This window comes from Ailuropoda melanoleuca, chromosome 14 (assembly GCF_002007445.2).
Source record: "Ailuropoda melanoleuca isolate Jingjing chromosome 14, ASM200744v2, whole genome shotgun sequence".
In the NCBI taxonomy this organism is placed as follows: Eukaryota; Metazoa; Chordata; class Mammalia; order Carnivora; family Ursidae; genus Ailuropoda; species Ailuropoda melanoleuca.
In genome coordinates this window covers 88395881-88419183 of record NC_048231.1, presented here as the reverse complement: position 1 = coordinate 88419183, position 23303 = coordinate 88395881, and the positions used below count along the sequence as shown (strand labels likewise).

Sequence of the window (23303 nt, the reverse complement as noted above, 5' to 3'; positions counted from 1 at the left end):
TGTTTTCTCATGAGCGTGCGGCTGACGTCCAGATTCCACACAACGTGAGCTATCACAGGCAGAAGCAGACACGAGAATCTGGAGGACTTCTATTGCAGATATGGTAGATTGGAAAAAACACAAAACAAGGCCATTCTTCTAATTTGCTTTGCTTTGGAAAATATAATTTTTCATTAAGATATTGTTTATGTGAACATTTCATGGGTTACTTTTAAATTTCTTAATTTTAATTTCTAATATGGCAAATATTGATAGTTATAACCCACATAAAAATTCTTTGGGGTCCTCGGGGTGCTTGGGTGGCACAGTTGGTGAAGCGTCCGACTCCTGGTTTCGGCTCAGGTCATGATCTCAGGGTTGTGGGATCAAGCCCCATGTTGGGCTCTGTGCTCAGCACAGAGTCTGCTCTAGATTCTCTCTCCATCTCCCTCTGCCCCCCTGCTTATGCTCTCTCTCTCTCTCTCTCAAATAAATAAATCTTTAAAAATTCTTTGGGGCCCTCAATAATTTTTAAGTATAAAGGGGTCCTGAGACCAAGAGGGTGGAGAATTGTTGACTTAGAGTCTCCTCTCTGAAAAAGTAGACTCACTCCTTCATCTTCTTTCTCTCTCTATATGCTGCGTGTGTGTGTGTGTGTACAGAATATATATCTTAAGATTTCATAAATACTCTATACCTTTGAGAATCTGGTTTCAATGAAATAAAAGCAAGCTAAATACTTACTAAGCACTTAAGCTGCCAAGAAGAGACTACAGGATGACTCTGGTATCAACAGGATGAGATGCGATTTAGGATTGGGAAGAGGTAGCTGAGAAAGAGAGAAGGGGGAGGCTCGGGGGGCAGAGGTGACAGAGGGTGAAGGAGAGGCCTGGGTGTGCCTGCCCTGTCCCTTTGTCCTCTGAAGCCTCGCTGCAGGCACAGGGTCTTTGAGTGCATTCCTTCAACAGCTAGGGGTGCTGGGAACATAACAGAAAAGCATCCAGACAGGGTCCCTGTTCTTACACACCTAACGAGGAAGTGCAAATATGAACAAGGTGACTTCAGAGGACACAAGCTCTATGAAAATAAAATGGCAATGTGACAGTGGTGTTGGGGAGGCTGTGCGAGACAGGGAGGTCAGGGGAGTGGATGTGAATGAGGAGACCAGACAGGCCACGTCAAGATCTGGAGGAGGAGTGTTCCTGGCAGAGAATAGTGGGAACCAAAGTCCTAAGGATGGCTCTATTCGAGGAGTAGAAGAAAGCCCGAGGTGCCCTCAGCACAGTGAGTTTGAGATTGGGATTTGAAGAATACAGGTCTAACTCACTTAAAATATACCATCTGTAATGTGAGTCCTAAACGATGGGCAGTTTGGCTGCCAGCTATTATATATCACAGTGCGTGTGTAACACACAAAGTCCAGGGTTAAGGAGGCCCCCTTCCGAGAGCAGTAGCACCGCACTGTGGGAAGAGCCAGGAATCCCTAGAAAAGCGAAGGGTCCTTTAAAGTAAGTAGAATTGATTTCAGGATTTGTTCTGAGACTCAGAAAAACGCATTCCTGGTCTTCCCTCCTCCCCGGGCACTGGATCCCAGGAAAGGTTATGATACAACCTATCTGTCAATCTTGGGGATTTAAGGGGTGCAGAAAGTAGAAGAGTTTCAATTAAGAAGAAAGTTTCACATTTCAGCGCAACAGAAGGCTCTGCCACATCAGTGGTTCTCAAAGGGTGGTCTGCAGACGCCTTGGGGGCCTCCGGCTCCTGTTAGGAAGTGTGTGAGATCAAAACTACTTTTGTGAGATACTGAGATATCACTCGATCTGTTCATTGGGTTGACTCTGCACTGGCAGCGTAAGAGCAAGGCCAGGTAAAGCTGCCCGTGCGTTAGGCTGAATCAAGGCCGAGGCACCGCGCTCGACCAGCCATCATTACGTCTTCACAGCCATGTGCCGGTGGTAAACAGAACTAATCCCAAGGTATTTTCACTGAAGAATATCCCTGATGAGGCAGAATTATTAACTTTACTTACATTTTGACCCTTAACTACATGTCATTTTAACATTCAGTGTGACAACATGGGAAGGGTACATAAAACCCTTCTCTTGTATGCTGCAATCTGATGGTTGTCTCAGGGAAAAACACTTATGGGATCGAGGTGCAAGCGAAACCAGCTGTTTTTTTTTGTTTGTTTGTTTCTTTGTTTTCCCACATGATACATTTGTACTTGCAAGTATAACCCCCAAGACAAACTGTGGTTATCTGGACTTGGGTATTTGGCAGACATTTTCTTGAAAATCAACTACTTTATTCCTGTCCAGGAAAACAACTGACAGAACTTATTGCCAATGATAAAATTCAAGCTTTCAGGTACAAATTAGAATTCTGGCTTCCCACGACTCCCTGACTTCTTCATGAGATTAGCAGTAATATTAGTGATTTTTTGACATTGTGTGTTGCAAAGTGACAATATATGGACAACCTACATAACTCAGGGAACCAATATTTTCCAAAGACAAATGCAGAATGTTACAAAGTCACACATGGGAGAAAGACCCACTCAAAGTGCAAGATGTACCAAATGGATTAAATACAACAGTATGAAAAGTTCATTATGATTACAGAGTCCACACTGTGGCTAACCTTTAAAAATGACCACATGACTACAGGTTGAGTTTCAATGAACTACTAAAGAAGATGAAAAATTATCTTAAAAGGCTATTGAAACATTTCTCCTGTTTTCAACTCTGCATCTATGTGAGGCCAGATTTTTCACCACATACTCAATTAAAACAACATATGGCAACAGATTAAAGACAGACATGGATATGAAAATCCACCTGTCTCCTATTAAGCCAGACATTAAAGAAATCTGAAAAAATGTTAAGCGATGCTACTTTCTCAGTATTATTTTTTGTTTTGGCCAAGGAGTTATTTTTCATAAAAATATGTTTTTATATCACAAGATGAACTGCATTTGGTATTTCAAATAACTCTTTTGGGTGTTTAATTTTTAAGGAGTTCTGAGACCAAAAAGTTTGAGAATCACTCAAGACCAAAAAACACTGGACAATCAAAAAATTGTAAGCGGGTCGGGGCGGGGGGAGAGGGAGAGAGAGAGAGATATGAGCAAAAGAGTGGGAGCAAAGATCAGATCAGAGTAGCTCAAGAGGACACGAGAGGTGACAAGATGGACAGAGTGCAGACTCCTTTTCCTGGAGGAGGAGGGGTGAGAGGCCAGGAAGCGGACAGATGAGATGTGGAGGGAAGGGATGGTGGCTCAATGCCAGACAACAGAGCCTGCCTCCAGGCTGAGGACAAGGAGCCAGAGAGAAGAGAGGATAATGTGATAGCTGGTTCTCTGGAGAGCACAGTCCAAGGCGAGGGGGAGAGAGGGTGGAATGAAGAATGCAGCAGGGAGAGACCCGGGCCTGGAACAACAGGAGCCATCTCGTCCTCTGAGGAGATGACACAGCTGCGTGTCACCTGATGCGTCCACACCCGTGGACTCTCCCCCGCAGAACACAGAGCAGGTGTGAAAGCTGTTCAGCAGAGCTGGGCTTCACTGTCATCTGACTGTCAGCACAAAAATGTTAAGTTTGTCCATTCATAAAATGAAGGACAGGAATACATAATGCGTAACATAAGGTCCGTTTCAGATGCAGCATTCTACAAGCTGCCATTCTATAAAAACGCAGCAAGGCCACTGCTTAAGTGGCATAACTGGTTCCATTTATTACGACAAAATTAAGGACTCAGCTCATTATTCAACCGCAGTTCTTGAGGGTCTACACCAAGGGTTCACACGTTCTTAACTAAAAATTGAGACGGAGCCCACCGAAGGATTTCTTTTGAATCTGGGAATGTATATGACAAGTCTTTAGAAGGCACAAAAATTAAATCACTCTTAGTTATATGTCAAATCAATTGCCTCAACTTAAGGGACTAAAAATGCATGAAATAAGGATCTATCTGGGAATTCTGGGCATGTGGCTTTTGGCCAGAGAAGCCCTCTCCTACTTGCTAAGGGGAGCCATAAGGAAGTGGATACAAAAGCCCCTTCAAGCTACTTACAATGTGCGAAACTGAGGAGTTGTAAATGACTAAAAATGGCATTTAGAGGCACACATAACTAATTGTTGCTATGAAAAAAGTCCTGAAACCTTTTATATCTCCAAATACAATCATACCCTTCCATCAACTAACAATTTCATTTTTAAATTGCTAATCCTTTATTTGCTAAGCATTATGTCCACAAGAACATAATAAAAGAGCCTCAAATTTTAAAATGACATTATCATTTCATTATATTTCCAGAGGTATTTTATCTTCCTTTCTAATTGAGCTTTGATAGGCAGTAGCTTACAAGAGCCTAAATTTTTTATTCTGAGACTAGCAAAAGAATATTTTTACAAAATGAATAAGAAACCTGTATTCATTTCAGAACAAGTATATGTCACACATACGTGTTCCATACTGCTTTTCTCTTAGTTCAGTAACATCTGTGTATTTTTACACTTTGATTTTTTATGCTGCTGCATCAAATATAGTCATGTAAAATGAGGCTGTTTATACGGTGACCAAAAGAGGAAAATTAATCAAACCGAGTCAGGCATGGCATGCTCAGTGTGGACTGGTCTGTTATACAAGGATAGCCAAGTTCGGCAACACAGCAGTTGGTAACTACATTTTACTTTTTTTTTTTTTTTAAAGATTTTATTCATTTGTCAAAGAGACAGCACACAAGCAGGGGGAGTGGCAGGCGAGGGAGAAGCAGGCTCCCCGCAGAGTCGGGAGGTGATGACCCGAGCCCAAGACAGACGCTTAACTGACTGAGCCACCCAGGCGTCCCGGTAACTACATTTGAACAAGAATTCTGAGAAAACTCCAGTGATCTCTATCTTCCACTCCTTGAAAAATTTATTTCTATTTTCTTAGTGTCTAGGGTACCTTTAGCTAAGGATGCGGTATTATTTATATCCAGGCAATTAAATGTACGCTACTCAGAGCTCTCTGTACTTCTGCCTCCAACGACAATTATCTAGAATGTTGTGTGATGCCTCTTTGAAGATAATCTAGGAGCCTGACAAAGGCAAAGGAAAGGGCAACAAGTCTGGTGAGAATCTGGAGGAATTCATTTCTTTAACAAGTTACCAGATTGTACCTCTGACTTGGTTTATTCATAAACATAAAAGTAATTGAAGGTTTCAAAAATCTTACTGCTAATATATCTGTGTTCTAAAAGGAATGCACCTAATTTCCTATATAATAATATAGTCTTATTCATTATAGTGAGGAAAAATCTGGCAGAACTATTTTGTGTATCAGGTTTTTGAAGGATGAATGTGCTACAGTCTCTCAAAGGCACTGAAATTTAAGTAATTTTCTTCTATTATTAATGGACCCTTCTATATTCTTAATAATATCCCTGGAACTAAAATGTATATTAGGAAATACTTAAATCTATGACTATAAAGTTTATACAGCAGTTAAAATCATGTGATTTTTGTATCTTTCAGTAAATACATTATAGATAAATATCTACAGATACATGAACTACTCCAGGAAGACATAGTTCAGTTAATGCAAGGACTTTTACAAAAATTTTTTGGAAAATAATCATAGTTGGTATTCTGTGTATAATTACTTTTGTTTCCATGGCTTTTGAAATGAGATTTAAAAATATGTGTCCATTTCACATACATGAATATATATATTCACATACTACATAAAGGACTTAGGGAAGCTTATAGAACACAGTATGGTGAAAACGTGGAAAAGGAAGAGCGGTCTGAGGTGTGATGATGAGGGAAGGAGAATGGGTGATGTAAGACATGACTCACTGAGAGTCAGGCAGAAATTTGGCTTTGAGGGGTGCCTGGGTGGCTCAGCAGTTAAGCGTCTGCCTTCGGCTCAGGGTGTGATCCCAGAGTCCTGGGATCAAGTCCCACATCAGGCCCCTCCACTGGGAGCCTGCTTCTTCCTCTCCCACTCCCCCTGCCTGTGTTCCCTCTCTCGCTGGCTGTCTCTCTCTGTCAAATACATAAATAAAATCTTAAAAAAAAAAAAAAAGAAATTTGGCTTTGAGCTGCCTAAGGGCCAAAGCAGGATTTTTAACTTAACCCCCTGGTTATGTGGAAGAAAAAAAGAAAACCAAAACACATACTAGTTCCTTGGGAAAAAACAAACAAAAAAATGCTTGTTACTCGAGTTTAAGAGAAATGTCTTGAGTCTTCGCAGAAGGGACACTAAGCAAAGTGCTGCATGACATCAGCAGGAGCCCTAAACTAAACGCACTGGCGGTCTTCCCCTGACACTCTCCCGGAAGATCCCTCCACGCAAACTGCAGGCACAGTCCTGAAGAGGAACTTGGGGACAGAACTGGAAAGGAGACCAGATAATATGATCCAACAAGGCAGCTCTCTGATGGTGTGTAATTTACTCTATGGATAGAAACTCAAACATGGAAAAGAATAAATGGACCATGTGTTTTTGTTTTTGATGGACTACGTGGTTTTTATTTTTACTTATTTATTTTTAAAGGTTTTGGACTTATTTATTTTTAAAGATTTTTATTTATTCATGAGAGAGAGAGAGAGACTGGGGGGGCATGAGAAGGGGGAGGGGCAGAGGGAGAGGGAGAAGCAGACTCCCTGCTGTGTGTGGAGCCCGAGGTGGGGCTGGATCCCAGGACCCTGAGATCATGACCTGAGCTGAAGGATGGACTATGTGTTCTTTAAACTAGCTCCTAAGCGTTCTGTTCTTTCCAACTGAGTTTTAGATAAAAGCCAATCAATGCCTAGTTTGAAGGTAACATCTTTGGCAGACATCCCGTGATACAGTTTAAGGGCAACTCTTTAAAAACTAATAGTGCATCACTGGAACAGAGAAAGCGAAGGAATGCCTTCAGGTGTTTCCTTGGTGTTCCTCTGACTTTATTCAACATAGAAACAAATAAGCATTCAAGGATCCAAGGTTTTATATAACAGAACATGGTCATTAAGAACAATGACTCAGGTTTTGTGTTTCTCGGTTTTGGATTATTACAGTACTCATTTTCAAACTCTAGCGTAGTTAAAAATCCTCAGAGGGGGCTGCAGAGGGCAGCTTCCCAGGCTTCGTAACAGTCTGAGGCAGTGTCTCTCCGGTGGAGCCTAGAAATCAGGTAATTCTCTTGAAGATGGTCTAGGAACTGCCCGTGGAGATCATTACTCCCCACAGAGCCTCACTGGGAGTGAGCCCTCAATACCAGTTTTTAAACTCCACCTTCTCATCTGCGTCCTTAGTTCTCTCACCTAATAAGCGCTGGCTGGACTCTGTTTAATATTCAGTTGTGTGAGCACCCTTCTTATCTGGTCTCGAGAGTCACAAAACCGCTAAAACTACAGGGTCTGTAAACTACACACAAATTTTATGTCTTTTATATAAGGACCCTCCCTTGCATGTTTATCTCGGGCTTAAACAGGAATGTTTGTTTTGAACAACTGTTCTACCAAACGAACGCTGTGACTTAGGTACTGATGGTCTACACCTCTTTGCACACTAGCTGCTAAGTTTAGATTCGAACTTATGGCTTACCTCTGGCAAATTATGCATTTATGCATTGCTGTAACCTCATGTTTTAATATCAGCAAGTGAGCTTTGGTCAGTGATAAAAAAGAATGTCTACCAAATTTACTGGCATGTGTCCTAATGCATTTCTACTTTCAGGCAGAAGATATTAGGAGAAGTTTTAACAATTGATAGAGAAGCTATTATATAAACCAAATTAGATAAGTCAAACTTTTTGTATTATTCCTTCTTCCTTTCAACGAATTTACAATTTGTAGCTTAAACTTTAAATATGTTTTGAATAAAGATGTCAGAGGACAAATTCAGTTAACAGTATAATTGAGTAGATGAATTCACCACTCATTAAATTACATATGGAGTCATATAATCATGAAATAAACCTGAATAGATAAACGAATTAATAAGAAAAACTGAATCAAATTGACTCTTCGTATATAAGAACACACAGAGGTTAGCCTAAGTTAAAACTCAAGACTTTCATAACAAAAGTAAAATGGAAATTTTATTGTAACATGCAATCTGAGAAACAGCTGTCAAATTTCCAACAATAAAAAAAAGCTTAGAGGAACTACCAATTTAATGTTAAAATGTTAATGTTAATTAAAGTTTTAGAATCCTGAACTGAAAATTCAAAACATAGATGCATATCAGAATCATAAGCCCACTGGTCAAGGTCAAAAAACTAAACAAAACAAAAAACCAAGAGAACCAATATCAGGATTATTCAGCATTTGATGATGCTACTTCGTCTTGGTGCTCACAGAAAACTGTGAATTGTATTTATAACCCAAGTCAGAGTACTTTTGATTTTTAAATATTCGATGACTTTGGGATACCAGATTAGCTCTTAATTGAATTAATACAACTTTAGATGTGAAGAGCACCTTTATAATATTGACTAAAAATTTTTTAATATTTTGAGAAGTAAACCAATTTTTTTAGCATATACGAAAATAATAATGCCATTCTGTAGTCAGTATGCATATAAAATACTTTCAAATCTTTATTAACTAATTTCTTATAAACATTTTGGTTTTTCACATTATTATTAAGAGAGAGAGACCCACAGGAAACTAACATTCTCTGAATATCACGAGCATTCTGCTGGGTGCTTCATTTAGTATTTCATTGAAATGAATACTTCATTTAAAAAGAATATTTCATTTAAAACATTTCATCTAAAAAATAATTAAGTGTTTTAATACCTTTTCATGATCTGATCTACTGACCATAACAACTGAATACAGGTATACAGCAACATTACAGAGCTTAGCCTAAGCTAAAACCCACAGCATCTTTAAAATAAGGGAAAGGAAAAAATAAAAATAAAAAAATAATAAAATAGCATAAAGGAAAGAAAAGAAGAAAAATTAACAAAAAAAGATGACAAGATTATATAAAGAGTTTAAAAACAAATGCCACATGACTGGACCATGGATATTCATGTCATTGACTCTGACTGGCATTTCATATTTAGTGAAAAGCATTCGTAAGTAGGGGGCTCTCAGGTGCTGCAATGCACCCAGAACAACGGCACGGACAAGGCAGAGATTCAACAAAAGAATTTTAAATTCTGTTGCTACGTTGATATCTTTGTTGCTGTGCATTTATCACCCTAGTACAAACCAGCTAGCAGGTAGCGTGGCATCAACCAGTAAAACTTGAGGCCCCATCTAAGCTGAATGTTCTCTGAAGTCCTCCATAACTTACTGCCTGTTCCAACTAACATTTAGCATCGCAAACAACCTTATATTGCTAATCACCTTGCAACGTTTCTGGGCTGACTCTCATGTAAACGGGCCTATGTGGTTTCTGTACTCACAGCTATATAATATCTAACAGAATTTCATAGTTAATAACTGTTTGTTATAAATCTGAAGTTTCATAAGATTAGGTCTTATCAACTATGTTCTCATGCTTTTGCTGAAACTGCTGATTTTCCATTGCTTACAGAGTAATGGCCAAATTCCTCTGCATGGAATTCAAAGCCCCATCCTCTGCCACTGCATTAGATGTCCACCTTCAACCTACATTCTGGCCACTACCACAGAGAATTTGCCAAACTCACCACATACTTTTGTGTCTCCAGAGATTTACCAATCTGGTTCTTTCTGCAATTCCAGATGGCACACCCTGGTTCATTCTGCAAAGCTCACTCCATTGACTTTTCTGTGAACCTTTCCCAGAACCCACCACCACTCCTACCACCACCAACCCAAACCCTTGTCGGGGACGGATCCTTCTCTCCACTTGGCAGTCACTTTTATCAAAACCTGTTTCTCCTTTAATAAAAGGAGATTATTATTATTCTACTTTCTCCTTTGTGAAACCTTCTAAACCTCCTCTACCTGGAGTTAAGCACTGCCATTTATTGCCCAATCTTGTCTCTGGTATGGAATTCTACTCCGGCACGTAACATAGCACCCTGGAATCATCTATCTTAATAATCACCTACCCTATAAGACCCTGGGTGCTCCCTGAGGGTATCACCTTATTCATCATTATATCTGCAGGGCCTAGCTAGTACTTGATACACAGTAGGTGGTCAACAGATGTTATTAAATTAATGAAATATAATTGCTTTCTGCCAAATCAGAATAACCTGGTACTGAGCATGCCTCTTAGCATCCCAGCAGAATCCTTACTCTCAGGCAAAGAAACACCAGCAAGCAAAAGTGGACACCAGCAAACTAGGGTGACCTGAGAAACTGAGGGCGCCGCTTGTGGGGGAGGCAGGCTTCCAACAACGGCAAAGACGGGCCCTTGAAACACTGGACAATTTCCGCACATTAACTCCAAGAGGCTTATTTTACAGCACCAAGACTGCTGCTATGAGGAATCCTGTGCTAACACTTGCTAACACTCAGCTCTACAATAACCACCACCTCTAGAAAGAGGCATCACAGTGTCCATTTCTGCACACAGGCATTTCCTTAGGGAACAACTGACTGGGACTAGAGCAGCTACATGTACTCTCAACAGTTAACTGCATGAAAAGATTTTATACATACGATTTCCAACAAAAAAGAACACAAACCAGAATTAGTGTGGCATTATGTTAAGAAATGCCTGCATTCTAACACGTCTAATCTGTAGCACAAGAAAACACCCGTCTGTACACATGTATATTCCAGCACAATCTTTTTCTTTTGGGTGTTCTGGTTTTAACTTCTGGGTGGCATGACTCAGCAAAAGCAAAATGAAGGCGCTACAATATAAAGTCTATTATAAATATGGAAAAAGATACTGGAAGACTCGTGGGGTAGAAATAATTTAGCAAGCACTTGCTCAAATGCCAGGAGACACAGAAGACACAACGATGTGTCATATAACATCACCTCTCCCAGAAAACTTAGCGTCTAAAATAAAGCTTTACACCACTGTACGCACGTAGAACCGGGCAAACAGAACTAAGGAGATTGCTGAACGTGTCTTAAAAGAAAAATATTATGTAACTACGACTAACTGGTGGTTCTGTTTTCTACAAGAACAATGATTTTCAACAGATTTAAGCACTATTTCTACTGACCACTTGAAGGTAAAAAAAGTTTTTAACAAAACGTACCCCAAGCTGTAAACATTTTAAGAACCAAAAACTATTTTAAAGGGAAAATAAATACTACTACATTAAAAAAACCTTCATTTCCTAACAATGAAATGTTATATACCTCTAAAATTATTGGTTATGTTCAACATATGCAACATTATTTACATCAGTTCTAACTGCTCTTGGCCAGTTTTCACATAGAGAGAACACTTACACTTAGTAGGACAATCTGAAAAATGTTACCTTTATATTAGAAATAAAATTTACCAGTGAACATGTGGTAGAAAGGTTCCCCTGGCTAAAAAGTACACCTTCTCTCCTAAGTCAGAAAGAAGTTTCCTAAACTCTTCCTTTTGTAATGTAAACACTAATTTGAGTGATGAATGTAATACACACATACTCAATAGATGCTATCTCTCACTCATTTTTTTTAAGTTTTGAGAAAATCTCATCAGGACCCAATTTCAAATACTGGTTCTATGATATCTGTGTTTCTGACTGACTATCAGCTGCCTAAGTTGTTTTCAGAAAGTAAGCAGATATTAATTCAGAACTGGTTTTTTAACTGGGCAAGACTACTAACTCACCCTGTTAAAAAATTTTTCAGAATTATTTGTTAGTAAAAATTATTTATTTTGCATGCTATGGAAGGCTTCTTTACCTGCAGATGGCTGGGAAACATTCTTGAAGACCTTTCTTCTTAACTAAAGATCCTTCAAGGCAGTACATAATGATGTCCATAACCTTTTTAAAAAAGATGCAAATCCAAAATTAATTTTAAATAATTTTCCAAAATTCAAATTATTAACTTAGGCCTCAGTTACATGAAAATTCTAGATAGTTTGATTGCAATATTTACCTTAAAACTACAATATATTTACTAAAGCTACAGTGTAGTTACTTTATACTACAGGAAATTCTTTCCCTTACCTGTGAAAAACATAAGAAAGAACAGTAAAATAAAGGAACAAGACCTGTTGACTTCAAAGGTAATTCATATTTATGTACAGTATAGGTAGCTTTTATTCAAGCATGCTACATGCTTTGTTTTACTTATAATGAAAGACATTAAAAGAACATACCCTTTAGGGGATGTTAGCAAATGTTAGCAAGCATCCCTATGAATGGTAAGTGTACACAGCAACCACTTTGATCTTTAACGAAATTTAAATAAGGTCCCTAGAAATGATACAAAAGTCAATTCATTTAATTCTCTCTCTTTCCTGTAGGTAATCCTTTTAATTCTCTTTTTCTTTTATTTCTTCAGAAATAAAAATGCTGATTTATATTGCTACACAGACATATTTAATTTAGGCTGTTGCTGTAACATTTAAAGCAGGATATTCTTACCTCCACAAGAAGGTCCACAACATCTGTGGGCATCTTTTCAATAAGAATCTCGATGACTCTCAGAATTTCCCCTTTAGCTCGTGCAAGAGTTGTCGTGTGCATGTTCTGTTGCGACTGGGTATTTGCTGCAAGAGCTGTATGTCTGTGAACCTGTGAAGACATTTCCATGCTGTACATACGGCTGGTACTCGATTAAGTTTTGCATTTCTAGCCACTGGTTTATTTTTCACTTTGTTAGTACAACAGGGGAAAAAAAAGAGTATCAACAAAAACAAATCTCTTGGGGTGAGTCAAGAAACACTTTTTTTTTTTTAAAGATTTTATTTATTTATTTGAGAGAGAGAGACAGCCAGCGAGAGAGGGAACACAAGCAGGGGGAGTGGGAGAGGAAGAAGCAGGCTCCCAGTGGAGGAGCCTGATGTGGGGCTCGATCCCATAACGCCGGGATCACGCCCTGAGCTGAAGGCAGACGCCCATCGACTGAGCCACCCAGGCACCCCAAGAAACAATTTTGATTGCAATAGAAAGTATTTAGTATAATAAAAACTCAGTAAGTATTGTCTAATAAAATTCTTTAAGTTCCTGGGTATTATATGAGACTTTATTTATTTATTTCTTTAAAGATTTTATTTATTTATTTGGCAGAGAGAGACAAAGCCAGCGAGAGAAGGAACACAAGCAGGGGGAGTGGGAGAGGAAGAAGCAGGCTCCCAGTGGAGGAGCCTGATGTGGGACTTGATCCCAGGACTCTGGGATCACGCCCTGGGTCGAAGGCAGACGCTTAATGACTGAGCCAGCCAGGCGCCCCTCTATGAGACTTTAATACAACACTACCATGACATTTTTCAAAAGACAGATGGAAGATCTGTGAATTTGTCTATTTGGTGGTAAGGTGGACAGCGGTTAGGAAATACCCAGCAAGTAAGAGGCAGGAAACTTGCTCTCAAGTAATAATAGTAAACGATGCTTATAGAAGACTTCCTGTGTTCCAGGCACCATTCTTGGTGCCATATAATGAAGCTGGGAAATGCAAATGAACATGCCTCCAAAAATAATAAGCATTGTAAAGAATATAAGTTCACTGTGATTTTTCTTCCCTGCATAGACTGTATGTCTTAGTCATTCAGAGGAGAAAGGACACTAATAGGAGCTGAGCCAGCGACGGAGGAGTGGGCATGACAGGGGAGGGGATGATGGTAACACTGAGAAATACTTCAGGATCTTATTCTAAAACTTTTAAGTGAAGCGGAAAACTTATTTTTATAAGGTAATAACTGTGAACTATTACACTGAAATATTAGAACACTAAGAATGTGAGAATCAACTGGTAATTAGTAAAACATTAACATTAAAATATTTTAAAAATACCTTCCTAACCAAATGCAGGAGTAGAATAAATCCAAAGCATGGCTATTCTAACAGTTTGTTTAAAAACACTCACATGTAAATGGTGAAAATTAAGTTCAAACACACAATTAACACAAATACTTGCTTACTCTTCAAAGAGGCAGTTTTATGGCTGGCATTTAAAGGACCTGTATATGTGGTCAAACTGATGTAAGGTTTATTCAATATATTGAATATCACTATTGATGCATATTCAACTGGTAAAAAAACTGATAAAAAATTCCATGGCTAATAAATCTGTTCACTTATATATATATAACGTGTGTGTGTGTGTGTGTATTTCTGTTATATAATAAATCTGTTCATTTATATTTATATTCTTCATATAAATACATAATATCTATAAATTATAGCTATGTAACATACATATGCGTATTTTAAATACAGTGTGACCTCACTCTAACACTATGAGCACCCCCTTACTCTACAAATTTATTTTTAGGTATGAATTCAGAGTCCTACCACCTCATATAAAACCCTACATTCTGCTATTAGAACCTTCCTTCCTCCCTTCTAACTACCTTCACGTCACAAATACTTGCTGCGTGCCTATTAAGTATGGCTCTGGGGCAGACACAGACCCAGTAGGTTTCAGGTTATCAGGGCAGACTCAGAGGTATTTATTTAGTATTTTAAAAATTCATCATAGCTACAGGAAAAACAACTCAGACAGAGCTCATACCCCACGGACAGCAAGTCTGCACATTATTCATGCTGAAATGGAACAGACCTTTAAAAAAAAATGTAGGAGCTTATCATCCTTCCCTTTCTCTCCCACTACTAAGACCTACAGGAAAGATCCTATAATTGGTTCATTGTTCTTTACTAGTTTTTCAGTTAGATGTGGGCAATTAGTTAGAGCACTAAGAACGTGGGAATCAATTGGCATTCACGTCTTTATCTGTGACATGTAATAGGAAAAACAATTAGCAAGTTTATGACTTACATTTTTGTTTACAGTTGAAGAGCCAGAGTTAAATAAGTTCAGTGTTGATTACAGGCAGATATTTACATTTGTGAAATGTGAGTATCTTTAGTATATCTTAATTTGAATAAGCCTGCTATATTTCAGATTGAAAAACTAATTTCAAATATTTGCAAGTGAGTTAACTTTGAGAACAGAAATGAATACAAAAGCACAAAGAAGGAATGCATTGCTGCGGAATCCAGGGTACATGCGCACAAGTACATATGTATTCATTTCAGCACTAAGTTATTAACTTGCATTGTTCTCGAACAAGCCGGAAGGATTATTTGTGGATGTGGGCCCCCAGCTCACAATATCTAATAATTCTTCTAAATGAGACGATGGAGCACACAGAGAGGTTCCGCTCACCTCTTTGGCTATAGTTGTGATGAAGGCGGGTGGTCTGGCAGTGGCAATGAGCGAGAGGGCATGCCTTGCAGAGCGGGCGGAGTCAGCTGCAGGGCTAAGAGGCAGCCCCATTGTGATGCTAAACAGGGATCAGAAAAAAAAGGAAAAAAGAGAAGCAGCATTAGAAATATAGACTGAAAAGATTAGACACAGCTTATAATGTCAGTTCAAGGTCAATGGGAGCACTCAAACAGTTAGAATATAATGGACTTGCAACAATGAGCAGTGATTAGGAGTCAGGGTGTTCTGGCATCAAATACAAAATTGAATAATTAACCGTGAAGATTGAAAACAGTATGTGCATCTGTCCAAAGTGTTAAAAACACCTTGTTAACAAATTATCAAGAACTAGTACTGAATGCATATCACAAAGCTCAGAATCAGGCAAGAAAGAAGACTGTCCCGGGTATTTTCAAATTTTTTGCTAAGAACAAATTAAAGGTAATAATTTCTTTAGAAGTCCACAGAAAAAGGCTTCATTTAAGGACATGTATCTGAAAGGAAGCAAAATTCACTTCTGTCGATATAATTATCAAAAGAACTGAAAAAACTGCAAAATTATTTTTAGTTTTTAATTTTTAGTTTAAAATACCCTTAGTACTGTTAATTTACCCCATGCTCAATATTTTTAAAACCAGTCTACTAGTCAGCATGTTCTGCCAATAGTTATTCTGTATTGATGCAAAAATTATATTAATGGATACTTATTTTCTCTCTGTAAAGACCACAGGCATGGCGTCGTCCAGGCTATCTATAAGAATATGTACATGATGTATTAAATCTTTCCAGTCTGTGAGGATATCCTGATAGGATGGTGATGTTATATTCCTTTGCCACCCCTATAACATAAAAATGATAATATTCTTCTGTTTGTAAGCTTCCTGTATATTTTATATAGACTACTGTGAAAAGCAGTAAGACTTCATTAAAATGTGGCATGTGATCCACACGTCAACTCTATACAAGGAGCATTTTGCTACTCAGTCAGAGATCCATTATAGTTTCTCCCTAATTTTGATACAAAAATTACATAATTTCGATACTTAAATATCCATATGAAATTATATTAAGATTTGTCCTGCTTTAATTAGTCTGTATGCTTCATGTGTAAACTGGATTATGTTTACAAAAAATTCTCAAAATGTTTACAAATATTTCTATGATTAGTCTAAGAATCATTATTTTAACTTTTAAATGAAAATAAGTAGGCATTACATAGGCAATCTCATCATTATTAAAAGAAGGTAAATTGAGTATAGAAAATTCTGCTGATAATTTCTTGGTGACTACTACATTGCTTAAACCTTAACTGATAATATTACTGTCTCCAGTCTTTTTTCCAAACTGAGGGCAGATACAAAGCAGGAACTCAGAGAGGAGGATGGAGGCGTTCCTTTGATGTTTACCGCTAAGAAGAAAGATGAGAGCTGACAGAACACACACATATTGAACAAGAAACAGAAAGAATGCATGGGTGGACACATCACCTCCATGGAAGATCTTGATGCCCTAGGCACCCAGTAGGGGCTGGAAAGAGGTGTTCAGCAGTAAAGCAGGTGGGGTAGTTAGCCAGGTTCTTTTTGGGATTAAACTTTACTATTGAGAATTCTGCAAGGCAAATGCTCACTACATGAGTAGTGCTAACCTAGATTGCTCAATAATTGTTATAAAGTTTAGATCCTAGTTTAAGTTTTAAAAAAACTGAAAAGCTTATTAAACTTTTAAGATATTCTATGATGGGGGAAGAGAGGAAAAAATGAAATAAGACGAAAACAGAGAGGGAGAGAAACCATAAGAGACCCTTAATCATAGGAAACAAACTGAGGGTTGCTGGAGGGGAGGGGGCGGGGGAATGGGGTAACAGGGTGATGGACACTGGGGAGAGTATGTGTTGTAATGAGCACTGGGTATTATGTAAGACTGATGAATCCCAGACCTGTACCCCTGAAACAAATGATACATTATATGTTAATTTAAAAAACTAATTAAAAAAAATCAAAACAAAAAACAAAAAAGATACTCTATGATGTTTCTCTCATCAGTATGAAAAGGTGTTGATAATATTGAAAGGCTGAAACAAAAATGGTATGTTAACTAAATAATTCTGAGCAAACCTAAATCAAATTTCCTAAGACCAATAAAATCACAGAATGCTGGGAGTTGGAAAAGATCCCTAGGCAACCTCTCTGCCCAGCAGTCAGCCATGGAGCAGGAATGTCTGCCTCCTGGGCAGCCCGGCCTACGTCTGGAAGGCATGACAGAGAGCAGAAAGAACTGGACATGGAACCCAGGGTCTAGGTTTGGAATTGAGCTTTCCTGTGCTATTTCATGTCTTCTTGCACCTGCCCAGAACATCCCTAAGAGGGGGGTGGTATTGGCATTTTACGAAGGAGAAATTGGATCCAGAGTGAGGAGCCAAAGTAGCAGTATGATGTCTTCTAGGACAGCTGAACTTTGGAGAAAATAAAGGGGAGAGGGGCTTGCCCATATCATGGTTAACTGGATTAGTGAACTGATAACGACTAAAATCAGCAACTTCAGAGGAATGGCTAGATTGCATCCCTGAGTGAGGTTTCGAGTAGTACGTTGTAACATGTGGACTTCAGCTCTGTTCTTTTTGATGTCCATCGTGACTAAAGGAAGACACAGATGTACAGTTACCAACTGGTGTGGATATAAAGTTGTAACGGAAAGCACCTGTACTAAATGTCAGAACTGGGATTCAGAAAGTCCTCAGAAAAATCAAACTGGGCTAAAGAAAGACGTCTTATGTGTGGGTACAAATGACCAACTTTACAGGAACGGGATACGCAATACACTGCTTGACCAAGCTTAGGAAACAGCACTGAGCGTTGTATCTGAACGACAGCTATGGATGTTAATGATGTGGCTGCCCTAAAGGGCTAGGCTGTATCAAGGGAAACAGAGCGATAGAGAACACGTTGCTCCTGCCGAACTTCACGGTTCTGGCTGCCTGTACGCCCTCCCCGTGGCTATACCGTCTCCTGAGTTGCTATGATATGGGATCTGCCCTCTGCAGGCCAAGTGTCAGAGCAAACTCCTGGAGTCCAGAAGAGTCCTATCCATTCCCCGCTGCATGCTGTTGTGACCTTTTGCAGTTGGAAACCAGAGTTCTACTCACACAAAGAGGACCCTACCCACCTCACCATCCACCTCTCTTCCAGCCCTTCTCTATTTCTTCTGGAGGGAGGGGGGCAACAGAAAGAATGAGAACGAATGACTATGCATGTATGTGTTCACCTGAGGATGACAAGTGGCTAATGTCTCCTATGCTTATGCTATGTCCTGCGGCCACCCTGGACTGAGTAAGCACGATGTGCGGAAAATGGGTCTATTAAAGTAACAATTTCACAAGGTTGTTGAGAAGATTAAACGAGCAGGCAAATGTAAAAACCTCTAGCCCTGCATCTCACCTACATTATGCATGCAATAGATGCTTCTTCTGACCCAAGATGACTCTCACAAATAGAAATAAAGTGAAAAGAAAATGAGATCATCCAACAGCAGGTCACTGGTTTCAAAGTTAAAGGCCCAGTCACACATCACCCTTAATCCATCTCAGCAAATGATCTTGTGAATTTGGGGAAACCGGCAAACTTCCTTGTGGTAAGAAAAATGGTAACGTTTGGGCATCTGGAAGAGAAGCTGTAGGGTAATGGGTAAGGAAGCTAACCAAAGACATATTAAAGTATTGCTCATGAATTCAGTGGAAGCTGGAACACCCAACAATTTGTAAGGCGTCAAAGGGTACGTTTGAGTGAGTCTCATGATCAGCGTCCAATGGCTGGAGTGCAGGACTTCAGAATGGGGACACATCTCTTGTTCTGAGGTCAGGGTTCTCCACATCCATAGTGCACAGGCAGGAGGGTTGGAGTGTGAGAACAGAGGGGAGTTGCCAAGGCACGTGGGAAGAAGACAAACCTTCTCTCCCCTCTAGTCTATTCAATGCATCAATGCCGGAGTCATCTTTCATGAGTACTAACTTTATTTCATGGTTTACCTGCTTAAAAACCTCAGTGGGTCCCAGGGTTTCTAAGAAAAATCTTGAGCCCCTTGGCTCGAGGTTCTAGGTCCTCCATAATCTAGTTTCGCTAACTTAAAACAGTCTTTTCAACACCATGCTCCTGAGGCCAGGCTAATTTCAAGGCTGGTCTCTAGAATTCCATTCTTTTTTTGACTGTAGCATGTGGCTTATGCTTCTCCACTACCCATTCCCCCATTAGCACACTCTCCTCCCTCCCCTCTGTTCAATTCTTGTGGAAGCCTATGTGTTGTTCTGCAATTGCTAGAGCATTCAATTACAATCTCTTGAAACAAAAACAGCCAACAATGAAACCCATTTATTGTAGGCTCTTAGCACTGAATCTGCTTCTGCCAGGCATTCTGAATTAGTTTTGTATTGTGAACTCTGTGCAGATGGGTACCATGCCTTCTAAGCCTGTGATCCCCCCAAAGTGCCTAGTGTAGCCCTTGGACATAGTGGTAGCTCAATAGTTATGTGCTAAATGAAGTTACCTGGCAAATCCAGCAGGAAAAAAAAAATCACTTAAGCCAGTTATTTGACTGAACTGACTAAGCAATGAAGTCAAAGTAATTGATCTAGTAGTCCCAACAGACAAAGTCTAATTCTACATGTAGTTATCTTGAAAGTCAAAGGTGCACTGTGTATGTGATATATTTTAATGTGGGATTCTAACTGAATGAAGAAGGATCATACTATCAGAAGTGTGAAATTAAAGAGGTATCTGCCTTATTCTGGAATCGGTATATAAACACTCTTTTCATCTGATCCTGCTTATCTGGCTGTTATGCAGATCATTTGTTATATAGGTTTGTAAGATGGGTCTTTAGTTTAAAAAATATGATATGACATACTCTCTATTTTACTCAGCATTTCAGTACACACATCCCATATGAAATACCAGAGATGATAGATACTGTAAATAAAAATCATGAATAGAAAAACAGTCCACTCAGGCTGAGCTCATTCCTTATGTGACTGCTCATTAATCCTGTTCTAACCCTGACTCCATCGTGGTAAAAGCATTTTAAAAGTCACATGTAAGACCACTATAGTTAAATGTCACCATCTACAATTGTCAGACTTCCCCATCTGTCAAATTAAGGAATACTGTAAGAGAATATTCAGGGGGAAAAACCACTTAAACTTTCATAGAATAACCCACAAATCATGGTCAGCAGTATTATGGACTAAATGTTTGTTTCCCCTGAAAATTTGCCCCAATGTGATGTATTTGGAGATGGAGCCTCTGGGAGGTAATTAGGGTTAGATGAAGCCATGTGGGTGTGATCCTCGTGATGGGATTCATGCTGTATGAGAAACACCAGAAAACTTGCTCTCATTCTCTCCTAATTGTGAGCGCAGAGCATCATGGCAGCCACCTACAGGCCCAGAGAAGAGGTCTCAGAAAGAAACCTGCCTTGTCAGCACCTTGTTCTTGGGCTTCCCAGCTTCCAGAACTAAGAGAAATGTATTTTTGTTGTTGAGGTCCCCCAGTCTGTGGTATTTGTTATGGAAGTCCAGGATGGCTAAGATAATGTGTAACGGGGCATTGAAAACACTCCTCACTGAAAACAAAGACTACAATTATTCTGAAAATATATACGTAATTACTAACAAGTGGGAATTCCATCTTACCCCTTCCTGGTAAAAACAGATGTACTAACAAGTGTTTTCAATGTAATAAGGAATCATCAATTCTTGTCTGTCATGTTAATGCTTAATCTAATAACTCAAAGGTGGCATTAGTCTCCTAAACACAAATGTGATTCTCCCAATAAATGCCTATCGTTTAAACCTATTTCCTCTATGTTGTATACATTTATAACTATGAGTTGTAATATAAGAACTATGCTAACAGAATTTAGTTAAATGATTCCCTCAGATTACAAATTTTCTATTAAAAATAAACATGTGGGGTGCCTGGGTGGCTCAGTTGGTGAAACGTCCGACTCTTGATTTCAGCTCAGGTCATGATGTCGGGGTCCTGAGATCGAACCCTGTGACAACAGGCTCCACGCCCAGCGCTTGGGATTCTTTCTCTTCCTCTGCACCCCCCCCCCACACTTGCACACATACACTCTCTTTCTAAAATAAATAAATAAATAAACTGTCATGTGAATAGGAAAAATAGTTTAAATATAAAACCCTAAAATACCTTAGTGTTTATATGGTATGTTCTTTTCTCTACCCTACCCCATATATAAAAAAATATGGTTGAAATTTAAGTTAAAATGTCAATTCTTTTTCTCCAACTGTATATAGTTCAAAAAGACTGTTTCTAACATATGGGGCTTATCTGTATGTTATCAAAGCATGTGTGGTTTCTAGTTGACTATATGTTTCTCCTTTAAAGTTTGGTAAACCGTGACTATTCCAGAAAAGCAACGGGCTTTTGGTAATTCATTAACATCCTTCTGTCGTGGTAGTGGATGAGCGACTGCCCACTTTCAGCAGTGGGGGCCAGCACAGTTGTGCTGTTCTCTTTCAGAGTAAAGGCCCTGCAGCATGAACTGGGAGAAGAGAACCACAATCAGACCATAACATGTACAGAACGGAGTCTAGCCACCTAAAAGCACAAGGATTTTTCTGTTTTTTTACGAAGTAGGATTTTCTACTGTTTGTAACATTCTGTCCATATATACATAACCATGGTGACCTAAAAAGTGATGGATTTATAAAAAAACATAATACTGCATGTTTCTATTTTTCTCACAGTTAGCTAGGGATGGATGGCTCTAATGGCTCTATGACTTCAATGAAGAGCACCTGCATTTTCTATTAAACAGTCCAACATGAATGAGCAACCCATAATCATTAGTTTAATAAATTCCTCAGAGTCTACCTGTGGCTCCCTGGTCACATGAAGGGTGGCATAACTATACAGGTGTGTTAGAAGCCAAATGGGAGTTGGGATACTCGGGTGATACTTTCAGCTCTCCCAGTTCTGGTGAGATCTCAGGCAAGTTATCATTCTCTTAACCTTGTTTTTATTGAATAGCATACTGAGAGCTCTGGATTGAATGCTGCTGAAGATTTTCATCTCTAAAATTCTTTGACTGAAATGTTTATTGAATGCAAATCATGTGACAGTGTTATGAATAAATATGGATAAATACATAATACACAGCCCGGGCCCCCAAGGAGCCTACTGATATTTAAATAGGCTATAATTTCTAGAGGGTACAAAATTCTTGATGGAAATTATTTCATTCAGTATATTTTTAAAATACAAAAGTATGCTGAAAATTCTGAGTTGACTGCTTTTAAGTCCTTTGAATAGGCTGTTTCACGTTTGGTATTCTCTCTATCTTTCACTCTGGGGGTGTGAGATGGCACCGTGGTAGACGGCAGAGCTCGTGGGCTCGGCGAGACCTAGGTCTGAGCCACACTTTTCACTGACAGTGTTTCTGTGAACAAGAGGCAGAACCTCTTTCAGATTTGTTTTATAATCTTCTGTTATCATGTTTATAATCATTTTATACCAATCCTCTTTTTAGCCCTAATTCTATTGCCCAGACATAACTGGGAAGGAACTTATGTTCAAGTTTTCGATGGGCGCTCCCCACAGCTTAAGTTCTGCAAGGAAAAGATAAAATTAGTTAAAAGCAATGTATGTTTTAAGGAGCTTGTCAGCATCTGCTGGGCACGCCTGTACCTTCCCACCTCTGTCCTTTGGCGTGGCCTTGTTCTTCTGCCTCTCCTCACAATTATTCAAGTGAGAGATGCAAATAAAACTCTTACTGGCATCCTTTCTGAGTACCCAGCTGTGATTCACCTCCCTGTCCTCTGAGCGTCCCTACCTTTTCCTCTCCCCCTCCGCTTTGCATCATGGTTACCCCCGGGGAGAAGACCTTGTCCTTCCTTCAGACTGCAAGTGCCTTGGAGATAGGATTTGTGTTTGATGCAACTTTGTAACTGCATACAACACCCAACAGTGTTCCTTCCATATATATTAACTACTCAATAAAAGCTTGCTTAGTTAACAAACATAATTTAAAATTTGGTAAAATAGCTGAAAACATTAGAAAATA

At 39.1% G+C, this 23303-nt stretch overlaps 1 protein-coding gene across 4 annotated transcripts in view; it reads right to left on the bottom strand.

Moving 5' to 3' along the window:
- WDR7 (WD repeat domain 7) overlaps positions 1 to 23303 on the bottom strand; it is a 339096-nt gene that overhangs the window by 75895 nt on the left and 239898 nt on the right. For all 4 annotated transcript variants that reach the window (XM_019800741.2, XM_011226266.3, XM_034643188.1 and 1 more), the window contains 3 exons: positions 15189 to 15306; positions 12446 to 12595; positions 11757 to 11839 (listed from right to left, as the gene is read on the bottom strand). In XM_019800741.2, the coding sequence (XP_019656300.1) occupies positions 11757 to 11839; positions 12446 to 12595; positions 15189 to 15306 (351 nt within the window). The remainder of the gene's footprint in view (positions 1 to 11756; positions 11840 to 12445; positions 12596 to 15188; positions 15307 to 23303) is intronic.